Source organism: Acinonyx jubatus, chromosome A1 (assembly GCF_027475565.1).
Source record: "Acinonyx jubatus isolate Ajub_Pintada_27869175 chromosome A1, VMU_Ajub_asm_v1.0, whole genome shotgun sequence".
NCBI classification, from domain to species: Eukaryota; Metazoa; Chordata; class Mammalia; order Carnivora; family Felidae; genus Acinonyx; species Acinonyx jubatus.
Genome location: NC_069380.1, coordinates 142929624 through 142950807, shown reverse-complemented (window position 1 = coordinate 142950807; position 21184 = coordinate 142929624). Strand labels below are relative to the sequence as shown.

Below are 21184 nucleotides of genomic sequence, written 5' to 3'. Positions count from 1 at the left end.
TAAAATTTTAACGCATAAAAATGGTGGATTTTACTATTCGAAAATGAAACACACCTTGTGAGGGAGGGTAGAAGCCACAAAACACAAAAGGTAGTCCATTTTAGTCAGACCCAAAATATTTATTGAGCATCTTGTGGCAGTCTCTTTTTAGGAGCTGGGATATAGCAGTGGACACAGAGAATCAAATGGCTGCTCACAGAACCTATGATCTATTGGAGGGCTCATAGTACATCTATGACCAAATAAATAAGGTAAATCAGGTATTGAAAAGAAGAGCTATGTGGAGCATAATGAGGCTTATGAGAGAGACAGCATATCTGCTAGGAGGGCTGGGAAGCCCTTTCTATGGAGGGGACTCATGAGTTAGGATTTGAACAGCGAAAAGGAACAGCGAAAAGGTTGCATGAAATCCTGGGCGAACGGTGTTTCAAGTAGAACAGCAAATGGAAAGACCTAGAAGCTCAGCATGCCTAGAGGGACAGAAAGCATTCCATGTGGTTGCAGCCTGGTGAACATGAGGGCCAGGGGGAGGGTGATGAAGGTGGAGAGCAGACAAGATTACCAGGCACCTCTTAAGCCAAGTTAAAGAGCTGGATTTTGTTCTCTGGTACTGGGAAGCCACCAGGGGGTGTCTGACAGGAATAATAATCTGATTTACATGTTGGACAAGTTACTCTGGCTGCCTTGTGAAGTGTGGATTGAAATTAATACAAAGTCTCAGGGAAAATGAGGAATCAAGAATAGTACCGCTGTTTGGGGCCTCCGCAGCTGGGTAGATAATGATGCCATTTCCTGAAATGGGAAAGGGATAGGTTTGAGGAAGAAAATCAAGACTTTAGTTTTAAATTGAAAGATGTCTCTTATAGATATCTAAGTGGCAGAATCAATGGGGCTATTATACATTAACAGCCTGAAACTCAAGTAGAAATGTTCAGACTGGAAATGTAAATCAGACAGTATTAAACATTTAAATTGGACTTAAAATCCTGCCACTGGATGAGCTTACTTACGTGGACAGTATTTAGTCAGGGGAAAAGGTCAGAAAGAGCCCTGTGGCCCCACAACCAGTAGAGATTTGGCAGAAGAGGAGCCAGAGAAGGAGACCAAAAGGGGGAGGAGAGCAAAGTCAAAGGAAAATCAGGTATATGTGGACTCTGGGAGGCAAAGAAGAGAAGCGTTTCAACAAGGAGGAAGTGATCATCTCCGTCAAATGCTGGCAAGAGGTTGACTACGATGAGGGCTTTGGCTTTGGCAAGATGTAGGTCATTGGTGATCTAGATACAAGTCATTTCAGGATTGGCAAAGTAAAAATCTGAAAAGAGGAAAAAAAGGAGGTGATGAACTGGAGACATTAAGTGTGGATAACTCTTTTAAGACATTTTGCTTTGCAAACAGGCAGCAAAATGGAGCAGTAGATAAAATGGGTGAATTGAAGACTGGTTGGCATGCTGATGGCTATGACGAATAGAGGGAGAATCTGGTGCTCAGGGAGAATAGGGTAACTGCATGATAAGAGTTCTTGAGGAGGAGACAGGGAGTGAGGTGGGGGTTAAGTGGAGGGGATGACCTAAAGGCAGTGCAGGGATGATTCTTCCAGTGCCACAGGGAGAGAGTAGATCAAGAGTCCACGTGTGGTGGGCTTATGAAATTAGTGGAGGAAAGAGGTTATCTTTGAGGTATTTCTTTTTCACTGTGAAATAAGAGATAGGACCATCAACCAAGAATGGAGAGGAGTGTGGAGATGTAAAGAGAGAAGGCATGAAATGGTCATCCCAGAGTGTAGGAAAATAGCGACACGAGGATTTGCTGGCAGTGTGGAAAGCTCATTTGAGATCTGAAGTTGGAAAGTGAGTCAAGGCAGCACAACTCTGGGAGTCTGCAGAAAATGGCTGAATACCAAATTCGTCTGATTCCATCACGTTCAGTTACAGTCTTAGCTGCTCCATACTCCCTGTCTGGGATCATTCCATCAGAACTTGCCAGGCAAGGCTTCTGTTTTTCCTCATGTGCCCTGGAGGCAGCCGCAGAGAGGTGGAGGGTCAGAATGCAGACATTCGTGTCTGCAGCTGCTCTTGTGGTCTTTTGTTTTAAATTCTGTGCCTGCTTTGAATCTTACAGAAAGTGCAGTGAGGAGAATATGACTGCCATCCAACTGTGTACTGAAGTGTGCAGTTTAAAGACCCACCAAGGATTTCAGACAGATTCTGAACAGCCTACAGTATAATTCTACTCTAGTGATTAGTTTAACAATGCTGACTGATCAATGATCGCCACAGGTCCCTTATGCAACAGCTTTGGATCCATCACCTTCCCCACCGAGGGCAAAAGCCTCAATGCTGCTAGCAGCACAAATGGCAGTACTCTAAGTGCATACTGCCAGGCTCACCCCTGTCCTTCACTCTCCACAGACATTGCCACATCACCTGTGACTTGAAGACTGCAGCCACCTCATGAGGGAGATCAGGAGACAACTCTCCTTTCTTTTAAAATCTCTCCGCAATTCCATCCTTATTCTCTTCCTTCATCCATGGAGAGGGCAGCATGATGCGATGGCAGAAACAACTGTTTAATGGGCGTATCTCACTGAGAAGCCTTGGAAGATTTCTTTGTCTCTCAGGTTCTCATTTTCCTCTTTGGTAACACAAGGTGCTTGCTTATTTAGATGCCTCCAGGGTCCCTTCCTTTGTGTCTCCTTGGACAAAGCTCAGGTATCCCGCCATGCACTGGACAGCCTTGCTTCCCTGGCATCATGAATTACCTGCCCCCCCACCATTCCCCCATCTTTCCTCCTAGCACCTCAATCTCCAAGGATGCCTCCCCTCTGCTTACGGAGGCCTTTCCTCAATGCTGCCACTCCCTCATATGTGACAAAGGAGGCTGTGTCTTTCTTGCTTATCTTAGGTATCTCTAGAGTATTTTTAAGCAGGCAAGGGCTTTCAGCAGAAGGAATAAAGTGTAGCCCTTGCCCCAGTAATCCTCTGGTGTTCTAGTCCTCAGTGCTTCTTGGGAAAGCTGGGTAACACCAATTCCATACATGTGATTGCACCGTGCATTTCCATAAAGCCTCCTTTGTGGAAAGAGACCACAACCCCATCTCTTTTTTTTGAAGGTACAATGGCCGGGGTGCACCGTGTAGCCCCATGTGGCACAGACAGAACCAGATCAGACTGTAGGAAAGGATGAAAGGGGCTCCTAAGAGTCAAGTCACTAGAAGCAAAGAGGAGTCTGAGCTGGAACTGGTGCCCCAGAATCAGTGCCAGGGCTTAGGGAAGACGGAAGCCATGTGATCCAGGCTAGTTAACAGACACAAGCCCCAGGGGTGGCGGTGAAGAGAGCGGGCTTCATAGGAGCATCTCTGTAGATTGGCCGAAGCTTCCGCATCAGCAGCAGAGACACCTGGGACCAACAGGTGAGGCTCTGACATGGTTAGGATGGGACAGCTGGCCTAGAGGAGCACCAGCAGGCAAGCAGGGACAGGAAAAAGCAGCACCAAGAATTCTTGGACATATTTCCAAGGAACTCTTTGAAAGATGGATTTTCCAGTGATGATCCATATTAGATGCAAAGTGGGGGAAGCGATTCTTACTTTATTGTAATTCAAGTATCAGAAGAAATTGGGCCTCACTCTGGGGTCCCACACTGGAGGCCTGGGACACTGGGCTGGGTTCACATCTCTTGTCATGCAATGGGTCTTATGCACAGTGGGTACTCAGTCAATCTGTTCAATTACCCTTATTTTATAAAATCCAAGATTTTTTATGCACTTTATCATTTGTGGATAAATATACCAACACAGGCTGGTTCCGTTTATTGGAAGACCTTGGTATTTCCTGAGTCAGGAGGTTCCTGAACCTCCCTGCCTTGGAATTTACCACACTTCTCCTCTCATCCCGCCCTCCCCAGGGTCTGTAACCACAAGACTTGAGGTATCGTTAAAGTACTTTCAGTTTAGCAGCTGAAGACTGAGAAGAGAGGCTTGTACACAGCTGTGGAAACTTCAGCCCCAAGAAAACACCCTGCATACAAGGGCAGGGTCATCCTGGGCCCCATCCTCAGCCCACCCTCCACCCTAGCTGGGGATCGGCCCCGCCTGACTTCCATGTCTCTGCAGAGTGTTTCAAGCAAAGTCTGTTTATATCATTTCAATGGAATATGGCTGCTCACTGCTCAATGCTGAAAACTTTCAGATAGATTACTAACAATTCTTCAAACGTGTTTGAGACCTTCAAAGTTCCTCTTTGCCCCACCCAGACACCTCATCTCAATCACAAAGAACTTTAACTCTCATACAGGAATTTCATCATTCTGCTCTCCAGAATCCATGCTTTGCTCATCAGGACAACACTTACTAATGGGTATGCAACTGCAAAAAGGTACCAGAAGCTTCCCCAAGAATTCCATTCCCTAAGTCTGTGTTACTGTCACTATTCATCAGGCTAGAGAAAGTCCTTTCTTAAAACCACAAAATCTGAAAGTATTTTCTATTTAACTCCCAAGAAATGATTCAACAGTCTAGAAATGATTCAACAGTCTACCAAATATATGTACAAAAATGTTTTCTACCAGATCAGATAAAAGTATTTTGTTGATGTAAATGTGAATTAATGAATTCCTAAGCTTCATATGGATTCCTAAGCTTCATCAAGGTCGACCTATTGTTTTCATCAAACTTGCCCCAATTTAAAGGCCAGGGACCTTAATTCACACAGTGAATACTGAATACGTGTGGTAGAAAGTCATTTTGGTTAGAAAAACAATTTTCTAAAAGTAAACTAACATCTTGGAATTGGGGTCCTACTGGAAGACCTGACGTGCAGCTCAAACTCATGGACCACGAGATCATGACTTGAGCCGATGGTGGATGCTTAACTGACTGAGCTACCCAGGTGCCCCGGGTTATCTCCATTTTTTAGAAAATAATAATGATATAATAATAATAGCAATCGCTTACGCAGTATTTATTATATGCCAAGCACCCTAAACACCTTACACATATTAACTTATTTACCCCTCCACAATAACCTCCTGAGGTAGCAGAGTTTTTGCATTGCACAATGTCATCAAGTACCACTCATATCAACTAAAAAGTGACTACAGCAGTTATAGGTTCTAATTTCCCCATCTTACAAAAGTTCTTGAATGAGAAAAACCTCCTGGTGCAGCCAGCCAGCCTAGCTCTCTGATTACACAGCATCACATGCTGGGACACACAACACATCTCTACTCTCCGCAGGTCAGAAAAAAAGAGTCACTTATTCTAAGCACAGGACTTGTTGTATACTCATATGCACATAAACAGGGAACCCACAAGAGCCCTCTAATTGCATGTTTTTTTTTCTCGTAGCTAGACATATTGCACAGAAATTGCTTTGCTTGAAGATATTTTAAATTAGGGAGTTTGGGAGTCAATAGAGGTGCATTTAAATTTCTGAAAGCACTTTATGTGCCTATTTGACTATCTTATTTTTGCATATTCTTCCAATATATTCATATGTTTATTTGAATTAAGATGGTTAAAAATGCACATGTTCTTTTAAGCATAACTGATTACATGTAAAGGGATAAGATGGAGGGGTGTTCCTTCCTGTACTCTGAGGCTTGAAGGCTCAAAACTAAAAATTTCCAGGATTTCTAGCAACTCAGGTCCTCGATGCAAATTAAAGCATCTGCTCAGGGCCTGGAAGGAAGGTGGCAGTGAGATGGAGGGTGCTTTCTGCTGCTGCTGCAGCTATTTCTGCTGGCAGCATGGCCATGGAGGCCAGGACTCTCCCTCAGCGGCACTGCACTGCCTCAGCCCGCAGACGCAGCAGCAGTTTCCTAGTCACCGATGCAGCCAAATCCATGTCTTCTCAGTTCAGTGCTTTCTGCAGCAATCTCCTGCTTGTCCACCGTCCCGAGACAGCAGAGGCAGCAGTCCCCTCGGTGGTCAGTTCTACATGGCATTCCAGAAGTGATTCCTGGAAGGTCAGCCTGGAGCCTACTCCTCCAGCCCTGCCTGTGTACCCAGTTCCCTGTAATAAATCTCTTCCCAAAGAAAACAGCTACCTTGGGGCACCTGGGTGGCTCAGTTGGTTAAGTGTTCGACTCTTGATTTTTACTCAGATCATGATCTAGTGGTTTGTGGAATTGAGCCCTATATGGGGCTCTGCACTAGCAGCATGGAGCCTGCTTGGGATTCTCTCTCTCCCTCTTTCTCTGCCTCTCCCCAACTCACATGCTCTCCCTCCCTCTCTCTCAGAATGAATAAATTAGAAAGAAAGAAAGAAAGAAAGAAAGAAAGAAAGAAAGAAAGAAAGAAAGAAAGAAAGAAAGAAAAACAGCTAACTTGGTTCCCACAACCAAACTTTAAGAGATAACAGATAGCAACTGCCCAGTGATAAATGTCCAGGAATCTGCCTATGATGCTCAATATTTGCAACCAGAAACCAGGAGATATTTTTCCTGGCAGATGTCAGAGAGGGGGACAGTGTCTGAGCAAGTCTTGACATTCCATTAAAACAGCACATTTCACACTCAAAGGTACTATCCCTAGAGGCTCTTCAGTTTTGCTGAGCTGAAGCCCATTTTCTAACAGACCTGTATACTTTCTACATAAACACCCATGTTTCTCACAGTTGATTTCCCACCACTGCCTCTACTAAAAAATTTTAAAGCAGAAGAAAAAAGAAAGACAAAGGAAAAAGAACAAAAATCTCAGCAGAGGTAGGGAGACTTCACAGAGGAGTTTCTTTCTCGACCCTGAAGACAGTCCTGGGTCCATTAGGCACTCTTGATCTATCTTTAGAAGAGAGTTAGCCTGTAAGAGTTCTAAAAAGCCTGTCTCAGTCTATGTCTGCCTGCCAGAATCTGGCCTCTCATTCAAATGAGAACTAAACCACTACACAGGATTATTCTATAGATTCAGACAAAACGGATGACTGACAAAATGAAAGAATTCAAGTAGAAGATGATAGTCCATATCAGACTAACACACAGTCAAGAAATTCACTGGTGCCAATAAGGTTCACAGCAATATGTTCATTACAAGGATTTAAATAAGGCATCAAGTCATCTGCACATTACAATTCATAAATAGGACTCCCTGTATACAAGATGGAGAGAAGCCACAGTAAGCACAAAACATTTGTATTTGGTCTAAGAGATTCTCTCCAGCTACCGAATTTCACTAAGCTTAGAAGAGCTCTGGGGCACCTGGGTAGCTCAGTTGGTTGAGCGACCAACTCTTGATTTTGGCTCAAGTCGTGATCTCGTGGGATCCAGCTCCTGCCCTGCTCACCTTTTTTTTCTCTCTCTCCCTCTCTCAAAACAAATAAATAAACTTAAAAAAAAAAAAGCTCTATGACTAATACCTAGAGCGTCCTCTTAAGAAGATACATTTTCACCTCTGGCTCCTGAAGATTCTAAGAACTGGCTCATATACTCAGGTCTAAGGTCTAACAGAATCTCAATCATATAGTGAGGTCATTTATTAGAGCTTATTCCACACCATCAGCCCAGAGAAAAGGCTGTTTTCTTTCAAGATCACATCTCAGAAATACTCTCTGATGAAGGAATAAAACCCAATCAGCAGACTATTGCTCCAGCCATCACGTGGCTCTGTTTTTTTCAGTATGACCAATTCTGTCACCAGCAAGATAATTTTCAGCTCTATGAGAACTCACCTATGTATCAGAAATGTCAATGGTTCCACAATTTATGAACTTACTCTTTTGGTAAGATGCAGGGGGAAATTATGCAATTACCAATGGTGAATTGAATGGTGAATTGAATCCTTGACCCATCTGAAACTCCGATCACATGATGGGAATGCAATGATCACAGTAGACAACTGGCACATGTAAATGCTCTCTTTTTAGCATAAAATAATTACCAAAACACATGGAAAATTCCTTAAGCATCAGATGAATTAACCTACTCTGTTCTAAGTTACCTATTATAAGAATTTTAAAAGAAGGCAGGAATAAAATACATACAATTAAAAGCTCCTTTCTTATCCATCTCCAAAACCACAGCCCCTGACTTTTGGTTCAGGGAACTGCAGCATTGATAAAGTCATAAATCTTCTTTCAGAGTTCTAACTAGGGTTTTCCTTATAATAAGATCCCTGGGAGAGAGTTCAAAAGAACCCACTTAACTCGTATCAACTTTTGCTCTAGAGGGAAGAGTTCAAAGTTCCAAGGCACTTGTAGAACTCCCCAAGCACTGCTCTAAGCCTGACCACTAGAGTCACTAATAAGCTTTTCACTGAAGATAACAATAATGGATATAATGGCTAGGTCACTAAAACACGGATAAATGAAAGGACATATTATTTTAATGGGTTTTTCAGACATAATTTACATGCCATGAAGTTTATCAAGTTTAAGTGTATAATTAGCTGATATTTAGTAAACTTAAGAGGGTTGTGCAACCCTAATCACAATCCAACTATAGAACATTTCCATCACCCCTGGTGCCAATTTGCCATCTGTTAGAAGGTGGATGAGGACTGTAAAGTATCCTCCAAACTGAGAAGGCACTTTGAGACCAAAAAACAAAGTATGCAATTCCATATAGTTTACACACAGAGTTTTACCAGGGTAACTTCCTGACAGAGAGGACTGGGCAGATGAGATAATTCACAGCTGCACAGTTATTCTCCTCAAAGTCCAGACCTTAGTCTAGATTTTTCAGAGTGAGAGGATGCACAGAAGGGCACTGTAGAGAGAATCAAAGTGTTCATGTACACCTAATTGACAGCTAACCTTTAATTAGTCTTGTGGTGCCATTTGTACATTAGGAATGGGAGAAACTGTGTTATCTTTAAGAAGTTTACGGAAGTTCAAAGCAAGCCTCTCCACATTCCAGCCTTGGTGGGCATTTCTAAGGTATGTATATTAATCTCCAAGGGACCCAGATTATGGAGCATACATGAACAAGATGGATGGCCAAAAGATGGAGTCAGTCTTGTCAGCACTCCTACACAGTCAATCCCTGTTCCCAACCACCCCCCACCCCCCCACCAGCCAGGACTGGGAATCTGCTTCCTTAACTTTACTTTTTATAGATTTATAGATGTACTTTTTCTGGAAATTTCATATAAATGGAATCCTGCTATGTGTGGTCTTTTGCATCTGGCTTCTTTCAATCAGCACACAAGTTAGCACACTACCTGCTGCCTGTTTTGTAAATAAAGTTTTATTGGAACACATCCATTATTCATTTGCATATCATCCCTTGCTGCTTTAGAACCATAAAGGTAGAGTTAGGAAGTGGCAACCGAGACCATGTGGTCCGCAAGCCTAAAATATTTACTATCTAACCCTTAAAAAAAAAAAAACAAAACTGCTGACTCATGGGGCTTCTGGGTGGCTCAGTTCGTTGAGCCTCCAACTGGCTCAGATCATGATCTCGAGGTTGGTGAGTAGGTGCAGAACCTGCTTCAGATCCTCCGTCTCCCTCTCTTCGCTCCTCCCTCACTTGTGTTCTCTCAAAAATAAACATTAAAAAACCCCAAAAACTGGTTACTCCTGACTCAGCAATTTTTGATATTTATTCATGTTTAGCATGTATCAGACATTCTTTTTTATTGCAGAGTAATATTCTATTCTATTAATTCACTGCATTTTGTTATTCATTCACTTGTTGATGGATACCTGAATTGTTTCTAATTTAGGACTACTGGGAATAATGCTGCTATAAACACTCATCTACAAGTCTTTATGTGACCATAAAGCTTCATTCCTCTTGCATAGATATCTAGTACCCAGGAATGGAATTGCTGGATCCTGTGGTAATCTTATTTTGAAGTTTTTAAGAAACTGGCAAGCTGTTTTCCAAAGTGATTCTAGTATTTAAATTCCCACTAGCAATGTATAAGGATTCCTGTTTCTCCACATTCTCACTGCTCCTTGCTATTTTCTGTGAATTTTATTACAGCTATTGTAATGGATATGAAGTCACATCTCATTGTGGCTTTAGTCTGTATTTCCTCTAATGGGTAATGAACATCTTTTCATGTGCTTTTTAGCAATTTGTTCATCTTCTTTGGGGAGACATCTATTCAATCTTCCACACGTTTTTACTCTACTTGTTTGTCTTATTATTGAGTTGTAAGAGTGCTTTATATATTCTGGATAGAAGTCCTTTAACAAATATATGATTTGAGAATATTTTTTATAGGTGTTTTCACTTTCTATGGGTGTATTCACTTTCTACGGGTGTTTCCATTTTTTTCCTATGGGTGTTTTCACTTTCTTGATGGTATCCTTTTAAGCACAAAAGTTTTCACTTTCAGTGAAGTCCAATTGATCCTTTCTCTTCACCTGTGGATCTTGCTTTTGATGTTGTATCTAAAACTTCTTAGTCCAATTAATGCACTCAGACTTCTGCTGTTTTTTATTGAAGTTCATAATTTTAGCCCTTACGTTTGGGATTAATCTGTTTGTTTATAGCCACCTAATTATTTCCAGCACCATTTGTTGAAAAGACTATCCTTTCTCCATTGAATTGCTTTGGTACCTTTATAGAAAATCATTGGACCATTCAGGTCAGGATTTATTTCTAGATTCCTGCCCCTGTTCCACTGATATATGTAACTATCCTATGCCAGTGCCAAAGTATCTTACTAATTGTAGTCTTCTATTCAGTTTTGAAATCAGGAAGTCTTCCAACTTAGTTCTCATTTTTCAAAATGTCTTGGCTATTCTGAGTTCTTTGCATTTTCATAGGAATGCTGGCAAAAACAAAACAAAACAAAAACCTTGCTGAGATTTCTAATATATACATTTAAAGTTACATACTTTTTTCAGGATCAGTTTGTCAATTTCTGCAAACAAGCCTATTGGTATTTTGAAAGGAATTGTGTTGAATCTATCAGTTTACTTCCTTTCTTCCAATCAAGATGACTTTATATTATCTTTTTTTTTCTCTCTTATTGCACTGAAGATACACCACTGCAATGCTGCATAGAAGTGGTAAGAATGAACATCTGGATATTGTTCTTGAGATTACCAGAAATATTCATTCTTCCACCATTAAGTATGATGTTAGCTGTAGATTTTTCATAGATGCCTTTTATCAGGCTAAGGAATTACTCTTATTTCTAATTTCTTGGATGGGTATTGGATTCTATGAAATGAAATTGGATTCTATGAAATGAAATCTGTTTCTATGGGGATAATCATATCATTTTTATTCTTTATTATATTTATATAATGTATTATATTAATTGCTTTCTGATGTTAAACCAATCTTGCATTTCTGGGATAAAGCCCCCTTGGTCATGGTATTTAATCTTTTTCATAAATACTTGGATTCAGTTTGCTAATATCTTATTGAGAATTTCTGAATTTATATTCATGAGAGATAATAGTCTGTAGTTTTGTCTTCATATGTCTTTGTCTTGTCTTGGTCTCACATTAACACTGGCTTTATAAAATGAGTTGGAAAGGATTTCCTCCTCCATTTTCTAAAGATTTTATGAATAGTTGGACGTTATTTATTCCTTAAATGTTTGGTAGAAATCACTTGTGAATGCATTTGGTCTGGGATTTTCTTTTCGGGAAGATTTTTAATTACTAATTCAATATCTGTTACTGATTTGTTCAGATTTCCTATTTCTTTTTTTACAAGTTTTTAAAATATTTATTTTTGAGAGAGAGAGAGAGAGAGAGAGGGAGGGAGAGGGAGAGGGAGAGGGAGTGGATGAGGGGCAGAGAGATACAGGAAGAAACCAAATCCAAAACAGGCTGCAACTTACACGGGGCCTGAACTCACGAACCCTGAGACTCATGAACCATGAGATAGATAATGATCTGAGCTGAAGTCTGATGCTCAACTGACTGAGTCACGCAGGTGCCCCCCCCCCCTTTGCCTTTAGTAACATTGTTTTGGTCTTACATTTTATTTTGCCTGATACTGGTAGAGCGAGCCACTCCAGTCTCTTATAATTACTCTCTGAATGAAATATCTTTTCCATTCTTTTACTTTCAACATATTTGTGTCTTTTAATCTAAAATATGTCTCATATATAGCATATAGCTAGATCTTGAATTTACATCTGCCATTTTGCTGTTTTTTATTTATTCTGTATTAGCGTTTTGTTGCTGCTGTAACAAGTTACCAATTTAGAGGCTTAAAACCACATAAATTAATTATCCTAGTTCTTACATGGGTCTCACTGGTCAAAAAGCAAAGTGTTATTGGAGAACCTGGGTGGCTCTTGATTTCAGCTCAGGTCATGATCTCATGGTTCGTGGACCCAAGCCCCTCATCAGGCTCTGCACTAACAATGTGGAGCCTGCTTTGGTTTCCCTCTCCCCCCGTCCCCTGACCACACACACACACACACACACACACACTCACTCTCTCTCTCTCTCTCTCTCTCTCTCTCTAAATAAATAAACATTTAAAAAAAAAAAGCACGGTATTGGCAAAATTGCATTCCTTTCTGGAAATTCTAAAGAAGAATGAATTTTCTGGACTTTTCTTGCTTTTAGAGTCTGCCTGTGCTCCTTGACTCGCGGCCCTCTCACATCTTCAAAGCCAGCTATGGCTGCCTGAGGTTTTCTTTGCTCTGATCACTCTGACACTGACTCTTTAGCCTCCCTCTTCCACTTTTACAGATGCTTCTCATTATATTGGGCCTACCCGAATAATTCAGGATAATCTTTCTGATTAGCAACCTTAGTTGCAACTTCAATCTTAATTTCCTTTTCCATGTAAAATAACATACTCACAGATTACATTAACTAAGGTGTGGACATGCTTGGAAGCCATTATTCTTCCTACCACAATGTCTAATGCCTTATTTTTGTTCCTTATTCATCCTTTTGTGTTACATAAATCTTTTATAATATACCATTTACATTCCGATTCCATTTTTTTTTTCTTTTTTGACTTTCATGCCCTCAGCCAGGATCTCAACTTCAGGCTACCTACAATGTTGGTGTTCCCTGTTTGTTTGCCACTGAGAAGGCTAATATTTCTGACAACACTCAACATCAAGGATTTTTTCCACAGTCTCCTATGTTCCAAATCAGGTCATCACCTTCCAACAATAAAGCTGCTGGTTTTCATAGCTTGCCCCATACCAAAGGAAATGGGAAGGATGGAATGAGAGCATCCCCAGGCTGAATTGCCATAAACTTCCACTGTTCTTACCTGTGGTTCGGTAGTTTTCCTTTAATAAAAGCATCCCAGTTTTTTGTATGGCTGTGGTTGATTTTAGGAGTCCACAAAATAATGGTTTTGATAATTATGTACAATTTTATCCTTGCTTTTTGGGCAGAGAAGCTACCAACCTCTTCATACCACCGTTCTCATGTTTTTTTAAGCATGTAAATTTTTAGCAAATCTTACACCACAGAACCTTTATCTGAAGTAGATAAAGTCACCCAGTTTCTGAATTTGATAGCTTTGTAGTGGAAAGAGAGTCATACACCCCCTAAAAACCTAACTACATTGAAAAAAAAAAAGATAACCTAACTTTGGATGCCCTTTTTTCCATTTAGATATGTTACATCATTTCATAAGTTGACAAGAAGAGTATTGAGGTGACTGGCAACAGCCTCATATTATTAGCAATAATTGTCCAAAGGCTGAGTTTAGTACCTATAATTTTTATCTGAATTTGAACAAAAATACCTTTGTTCCACAGAGTTAGCACTGCTTCTCAAGATCCTTCTAATGAAAAAAACCTAGTGTGTCTGATACTATAAACATACCCAAATAAAGTATAATCATTATGCATAAAATTTAATCAGGACTTAAAAACATCACAAATTGAATTAAACCACATTGGAAACTATTCTGGAGCACATGCATAATCACAGCGCCAGTATAGCTGAGTCCAGCCCTGGATATGGTCCAAGACACTGCCTATAAAAATCATCCACAGGAATGTCAGTCCCAGCAGCTGGACTGGTGATATACTAGCATGGCTGGGGCAGTACAGGGGGAAGCCTCAAGGAACTCTTGTGTAAGAAAATCCCGCGTGACCATAGTAGGTACAATAAAGTGACTGGAAGCTATTCAGACGTCTTAGAGATGTTCTCCTGTGTTCCAAACTTCTGCCTCTCCATTCTCAGCATTCTCTATATCCAACAGAGCCATCTTTTTGGGGCATAGGTCAACCAGACAGTATGAAAGTGTCAATGAACAGGAAGCATAAATTAGTCCCAGGCACCAAAACATGGGGCTTAATCCATTTTCCATCCTGCAACTCACACTACAAATTCATGTAACAGCACCTTTCCTTCTGATTATCACTATGCTAGGGGAAAACAAAGTTAATTCTCAAAATCTCCAATAAATTAGACATAATTATTCCTTTTTTGGTTATGAGGAAACTGATGTCCAAAATTTGAGCAAGTCAGTGACTTAACTCAGAATTCAAGGCTATACACACAGGCAGTGAGAGCACCTGTCTCTTGATCCACTGAAATTCATGACAGCAAAAGCCACATCAGATGACCCTGTCTTCGACAATGGCAACAATTTACACTGGCATGTGTGACAGTTTCAAAATAGAAGGCAGCAAACATAATTAGTATTATTAAGATACTAGTTCCCTATGGACCCCAAACTCAATCTCCCTTGCACCCTATCCAGAGTGGAATACAGGCAATGTTTTCTAACTCACAGTATAGCCAGGGATCTGCCTCAAGCCCTTTCCAAAATGAAATAAGGTGTAATTAAACAACCTCAGGGGATGCCTCTCCAAGGGTGAATGAAAGAGGCTGCACAAGCTCATCTAGGAAGTACATCTAGTCCCTTCTCTGGTTCTTCCCACTTAGATTTCTTGTTGACATCTAACACTTAGCTAATTGTGAATTGAGATCGTTATCATATTACTAACTCGTTTTTCAGGCATTAGACTCACAATTGAATCATCTGCATTGCTTCTTTCTTTTTTATCATCTCCTATATACCATCCATCAAGAATGCCTACACTAACATTATTCTTAGACTCCTTCCCCTTCCAGAAGAGTCCCAGTGCAAGTCGTACCATTACTACCATAAAAACATACTGGCAAGACTCTCACCTCCTCTGTCCCCAATTACCTGTCATTATACACAAGAATCTATTGCAATGAATACCACTATATACCACGAATTCATTTAACATAGTTATTTCTAATTCTCTTGATTGTACCGAGAAATGACACTCCTTTCATGGGATGACCACAGGATGACAATTGATATCTTTGCAGTTATTTTACTAATTCTTGCCCATATAACAATCAGTAGGGGGTGCAGTTTGCACATATGTGTGTGTGCATATGCACACACACACACACGAGTGCAATAAGTGAGGCAGGAAGAGATTAGAGGGAATAAGTGGGTGACAGGGGAATGCATTCATTCCAGTTGAACACTGGTCCATTATGATGATAGGAGCTGGAGATCTAATGGTAAGCACAACACTCCCTATTCTTAAGAACCTTATAAATCACGTGGACAAGGGGAGCCTGGGTGGCTCAGTTGGGCGTCAGACTTCAGCTCAGGTCATGATCTCATAGTTCGTGGGTTCAAGCCACGCATCAGACTCTGTGCTGACAGCTCAGAGCCTGGAGCCTGCTTTGGATTCTGTGTCTCCCTCTCTCTGCCCCTCCCCCACTCTGTCTCTGTCTCTGTATCTCTGTCTCCCTCTCTCTCTCTCAAAAATAAACAAACACTAAAAAAAATTAAATCATACGGACGAAAACAGCTAGTAGCAATGGCCGGAAATATTCACTGAGCACTTAGCTGGTTCCAAATTCTGGGTGGGGAGAACTGCCATGAATCATCTCATTTAATCCTCCTGACAACTCTGTGAGGAAGATACAATCATTATCCTCACTTTAAAATGAAAACAATGAGACTTAGAGAGGCTGCCCTAGATCATACAGCTAGACAATCAGCAGAACTTAGAGGTTTATGTGACACCAAAATCCATTCTCCTGAACACTTTTCACTACTGACTCCTTAGAGACACATTCTTCACTGTTCTAACTGGTATCCCTTCTCTTTAGGGCCCTCATGGCCCCTTTTCCTTGAAGAACTTCTTGTTCCACTGCCAGAGCACCAGATACCGGGAATCAGAGGCTACTTTTCCAGAGAGCACTGTCCTTGAGAAAAGGCACACAGCCTCTCTTTCCCATCCTCAACAAAGTAACAACGGAAGGTCAAATCCTCAGGATGAGCCATTAACTCCTGAGAGGGCAAGGGGCTTCTTCACTGTATCCTCCACCCACCCCATGGTGCCAAGAGGAAGAACAGACACTCCAAGTCCATCACAGATCTTGACCGAACTGTCTTCTTTCTGCAGTTGGCAGCCTGAGTGTTTTCAAAACCAAGCCTGGAAGTGCACTAAGGATGGCTGGGTGGTACTAAAGCTATGCTTTAAATGGGTGAGTCGTAGGGTATATGAAATATATCTCAATACAGCTGTTTAAAAATTTCAAAACAGCAGGGAAGCCAGCCCATCTTTGAAAATGAGAGGCTATCTCTAAGTCACCATCAAGGGGAGGTGAATGGCAGAATATATTTTAAGGAAGTGCATGGTAGGTGGATTTTAAAATGACAGAGTAAATAAGTAAAATTTGGTTGGTGAAGTCAGGGGTTTATTCTACTGGCCTTGATGTTTACCTGAAGAAATGTTTCGGAAAACAAAGAAATAATGTTCAAACTGCCCGAAATGTCTTCCTGTGTGCCAATCAGTATCCAAGTACCCCTCTTCAGGAATGCTTTGGTGCTAAGTCCTTAGCCCTGCTGGGAAATTAAACACAAACAATGAAACACACACAGGACACCAGGAATAAAAGATAGTCTCTGAAACCTCCAAATGTACAGAAAATGACTCAATCTGTGAGGGAAGGAAACTGAGATTCATATTTGAAGATGGTTAGAAATTAAAAATCACTGGCAACCAATTAATTAATTGCATACAAGTGAACTGCCTACCAATTGTTTAACTGTCTCTTGAAAATATCAGAGGTATATGGTTCTGAAATACTTTACAAAAGCAACCAGGCTTAATAGAATGAGCACTGGACCAGGAGTCCAGAGAACTGGACTCGAGTCCTATTTCCGGAATTTATAACTGCCTATGAGTAAGTCACTTTACCTTGTTTAGCCTGTTTCATTATACACAGAAGAGGAATTTGTATCTGCCTTCCCCCTTCCCAGACTTGCTGTGGTGGACACACATGTCATTACTTATGAAAGGGCTTTGGAATCATAAGGTATAGGACTGTCTTTCTAAACCCATAATGCTAGGATAGAAAAAAGGAAGTGAGGACATCACTGACAAATCTTTAACACTGCATTGAGGAAGGTAAATTCGTGGAGGCAGCAGATACCAGCCTTTGCTAAAACTATTTGCTTTTGGGTGCCTGCCCCTTGAGGGGACTGTGGTTTGTGTTATGCACGCTCCACAGCACGATCCACAGCAACAAGGGATATGACATAACATTATTTGCCAGATGAAGGTTTATCCCAAATGCTCTACCACTATTTTGAATTAGTTCTGAATTGTGTACAAGATCTTGAAAATTAGATGCAAGACAAAGAAAACTCTGTGAAGAGAAGGAGGATTATAGGCAATGTTGCCACTCAAATGCTAAACTATCTTTAAATACCTACCCTCAGACTCCTTACAGCTGATGATCCAGTAATATCTGAACAAGGAGACATTTAGCCCCCCACAACTATCTGTTACATTTATTTAAAATGCACACACACACACACACACACACACACACAACAATACTATTATTTTACTCTATTTCTACTAGTCTATTTGGGGTCTTCTGTAAGTTTATGGCACCTGATTTTTGAAGCCACTTAAATATAATTTGCTTCAGTGTAGGTCTTTCATCACTTCTCATTATGATGCCCGTGTATAAATTGTGGCAATATTAATTTAGTCAAATATGACAGATGCTGCCTTCATTTAATCTAATCCCAGCTAAATTCCTAAGACTATCACACACACCAGGGAGCCCGTGCCCATAAAGAATAATTGCAGATCCAGAGGAAAAAACTGTCTCCAAGTTAAAAAAAAACACAACTATTTTCAGAGAGATCTAACTAATTTGAAGGATGTATGAAATACTCTGAAACTTCCAGGGTCATGCATTGAAGCCTTGTTATTTTGCTTCTGTGACATTTTCTCCTGGTTTCCAAGTCCAAAGTTTTACAACATGGCCGATAATTATACTGATTATTATCAGTTACCTGGCATTCCCATCTTGATCATTTGAGATTTACTTCATGCCTGTTCATCTAATATCCTCAACTGGATCGTCAGTATTTAGAAAGTAGAAAAAAATGCTTCATACTTCATTTTTATCTTTCCATAGTACCTGGAATGGCACAGAGTGTACACACAAAGATCTAGAGAACTAACTGAAGATTAAATAAAATCAAATAAACTTGTGCATCATTTAATCCAAAGAGCAGGAAAGAATAATATTTTTAAGCCAGGCAGAGATTTCTGAATCTCGATACCAACCTCTCTGATGAACAACTAGATTCAGACCTTTTGTTTAAAAATTCAAAGCAGCTGACATTTCTAAGAGCCTTTCCATCAGAGCTGGGTAGTAAAAACATGGCAGCTAGACTTCCCACCCTCTCCTACTCCCCAAAATTTGTCTGGAAACCCCATCCCTCCATAGTCCCCTCCCCTAATATCATTGGCCTGGTTTCTAGTCACAACATTTCAAGAGCCAAGTTTTTGGTCCTAGAATCACAAAGTCAGTATATAGAGAATACAAACCACCTACCAGTGCAGAGTTTACTAGCTTCTGATTCAGAGCTTTGTCTGACACTTCTAAAATGCTCCATAATTCCAAGAGACCAGCACTTCTGCAGAAGGGCCTTAAACTGGGGCCGTACAATTCCCTGGGTAGCTGAGATGCTAGGGTAAGTGTAATGTGTCACAAAGGCCAGCTTCAATTTCATCTTGAAATGGTAATTACAATTTTAAATTCAGCATTACAGACAGACAATAGCTACACAGGGAGGCTCCTTTCAGTTTGCAGAAGAGCCATTAGATTCCTTCCTATTGCTAAGCAACAGTTGTTAAAATCAAACTGCTCTCAGCTCTCAGTTGAAAAATCAGTCTATTCAGTTCAGAGCACTACAGGTGAAGGGAGAAGAGAAAGACTATTTAGAGATCTTGAAATATAAAGTAGATTTAAGCTACATGTTAACTTTAGATATATTCTTCAATTTCAAAATATTTGGTAGGGAATACGCCCAGGGTGCTCTGTCTCACAGGGAATAGCCCAGACATGCTTCTCTTTCCACAATAAAAATATGCACCTTAAACTCAATTTGATTATGAATAACCTGGCCATGACACTACCTGTAGTTATCTATTGCTGCACAACAACTTACCCTATAACTTAGAGACTCCAAACACATTTATGGTTACATAGGTTCCTCAGGATGAGGTTTTAGAAGTGGCTCAGAGGGGTGAGTCTGGCTCATGGTTTCTCATGAGGTTGCATCCAGATGACCACCAGGGTTATAGTCATCTAAAGGCTCGACAGGAGCTAGAAAATCTATGTCCATGCCCACTCATGCAGCTGTTGGCCAGAGGCCTACTTTCTAGTTTCTTGCTAGCCTCATGGGCCTCTCCTCCTGACATGGAAGATGGTTTCCTGCACCCCACCCCTGCCACCCCCAAACAAGCAATCTAAGTGAGAATGACCAAGCGAGAGGTCAGTGTGCCTTTTGATGATTTAGGTGTCAAATTCAAACATGATCACTTCTGCTTAATTTTATTTATTAAAAGCAAGTGACTGAGTGCTACCCACATAAAAAGTTGAAGAAATTAAACTCTACCTCTTGAAGGAAGCAGTATTGAAAGAACTGGGGGGCATATTTTTAAAACCACCAGACCACTCAACAGAAATGTTCATGTCCTTCTCCAAACAAAATGGTGGCACTGGAGAAACCCAAAGAATGAAGTTCCAGCCCTGCTCTATATACTCAAGGCAGAGGTTGGGATTGATAATTGGTGCTGTACATTCTCTGTTCATTCCCCAGATGACAGGATTCAAAGCAGTCACTTAATACCTACGTGACCTTAGATAATTTGCTTAACTCTCTGTATCTTACTTTCCTCCGTTGACAAGAAAATATAATGCCAGTAACTATTTCACATATAGTTAATATCCGTAAAGCTTAAAATAGTGCTTCGTATATATACCCTATAGAATGATGTAACCTTATTGTTGCTGTTACTGTCATGTTGACTCAATTTGTATACAGAAATGCCCAAGAGGGCAGCATAAGACAGGGGTTTACAAGATGTGGGTATGACTTTGGGAGACGCTCTGCAAAAGCCATCCACAATTACAATGATTCACAATCAATAAAACAGACTAATTACATGCTAACAAGTTGCTTCTTCAGGTCTTCCCACCAATTGTAAGGCTCGAGGCCACAAATGCTGGTAAGAGAAACAACCTGAACCAGACACTTTGGGCTGCATAAGGTTAGGACACATGCAGAACCTGTGCTCTCAGGGGATATTCCTGGTAGATGAAAAGCCCATTCCTCTCTTACCACAGACTTTAGAAGCTTTAAGATTCGGTTCACCTGTGCTGACTTGCACCATTAACTGTGCACAAGCAGACATTTCTATATGTTACTTCTACTGCCACAATTAATCTCTGATATACTACTTTGAAAAAAGTTGTAACTAAAAGCTTCTCTCATCCTTCTTAATGTATGGAGCTGATGCAATATTACATAACCACAGTAGTATCACTGCTTATTTCTCTCAGTAGAAAATTCACTGGGGCACCTGGGTGGCTTGTTCGGTTAAGCATCTGACTTTGGCTCAGATCATGATCCCGAAGTCTGGGAGTTCAAGCCCTGCATGAGTTGGAGGCTGCTTCAGATTCTGTGTCTCCCTCTCTCTTCACCCCTCACTCACTCACGCTCTTTCTCTCTCTCTCTCTCTCAAAAAATATAAATAAACATTAAAAAAAGGAAAGTTCACTGAAAATTTTCACTTTTCATTACATATTGTTGGGACTACTACTCTTAACTTTACAGAGTCATGATTTCCAATTTTTTGTAGTGTTGACATGCCTATTACTGATTATTTGCCTTCTTGCATTTATTACAAAAGTTAAAAAAAAAAAGCAAAAAGTCCAGGAAGCCAGGAAATGTTTTAGTTTTATATGAGGATTATTTTTGTTTT

General features: G+C 40.6%; 1 protein-coding gene across 4 annotated transcripts in view; it reads right to left on the bottom strand.

Annotated features, from left to right (window-relative positions):
- RASGRF2 (Ras protein specific guanine nucleotide releasing factor 2) overlaps positions 1-21184 on the bottom strand; it is a 236885-nt gene that overhangs the window by 64909 nt on the left and 150792 nt on the right. For 2 of the 4 annotated variants that reach the window (XM_027039115.2, XM_027039104.2), the window contains exon 18: positions 748-792. The exons of the other annotated variants lie outside the window; for them this stretch is intronic. In XM_027039115.2, coding sequence (XP_026894916.1) covers positions 748-792 — 45 coding nt within the window. The remainder of the gene's footprint in view (positions 1-747; positions 793-21184) is intronic. 4 annotated transcript variants of the gene reach the window in all.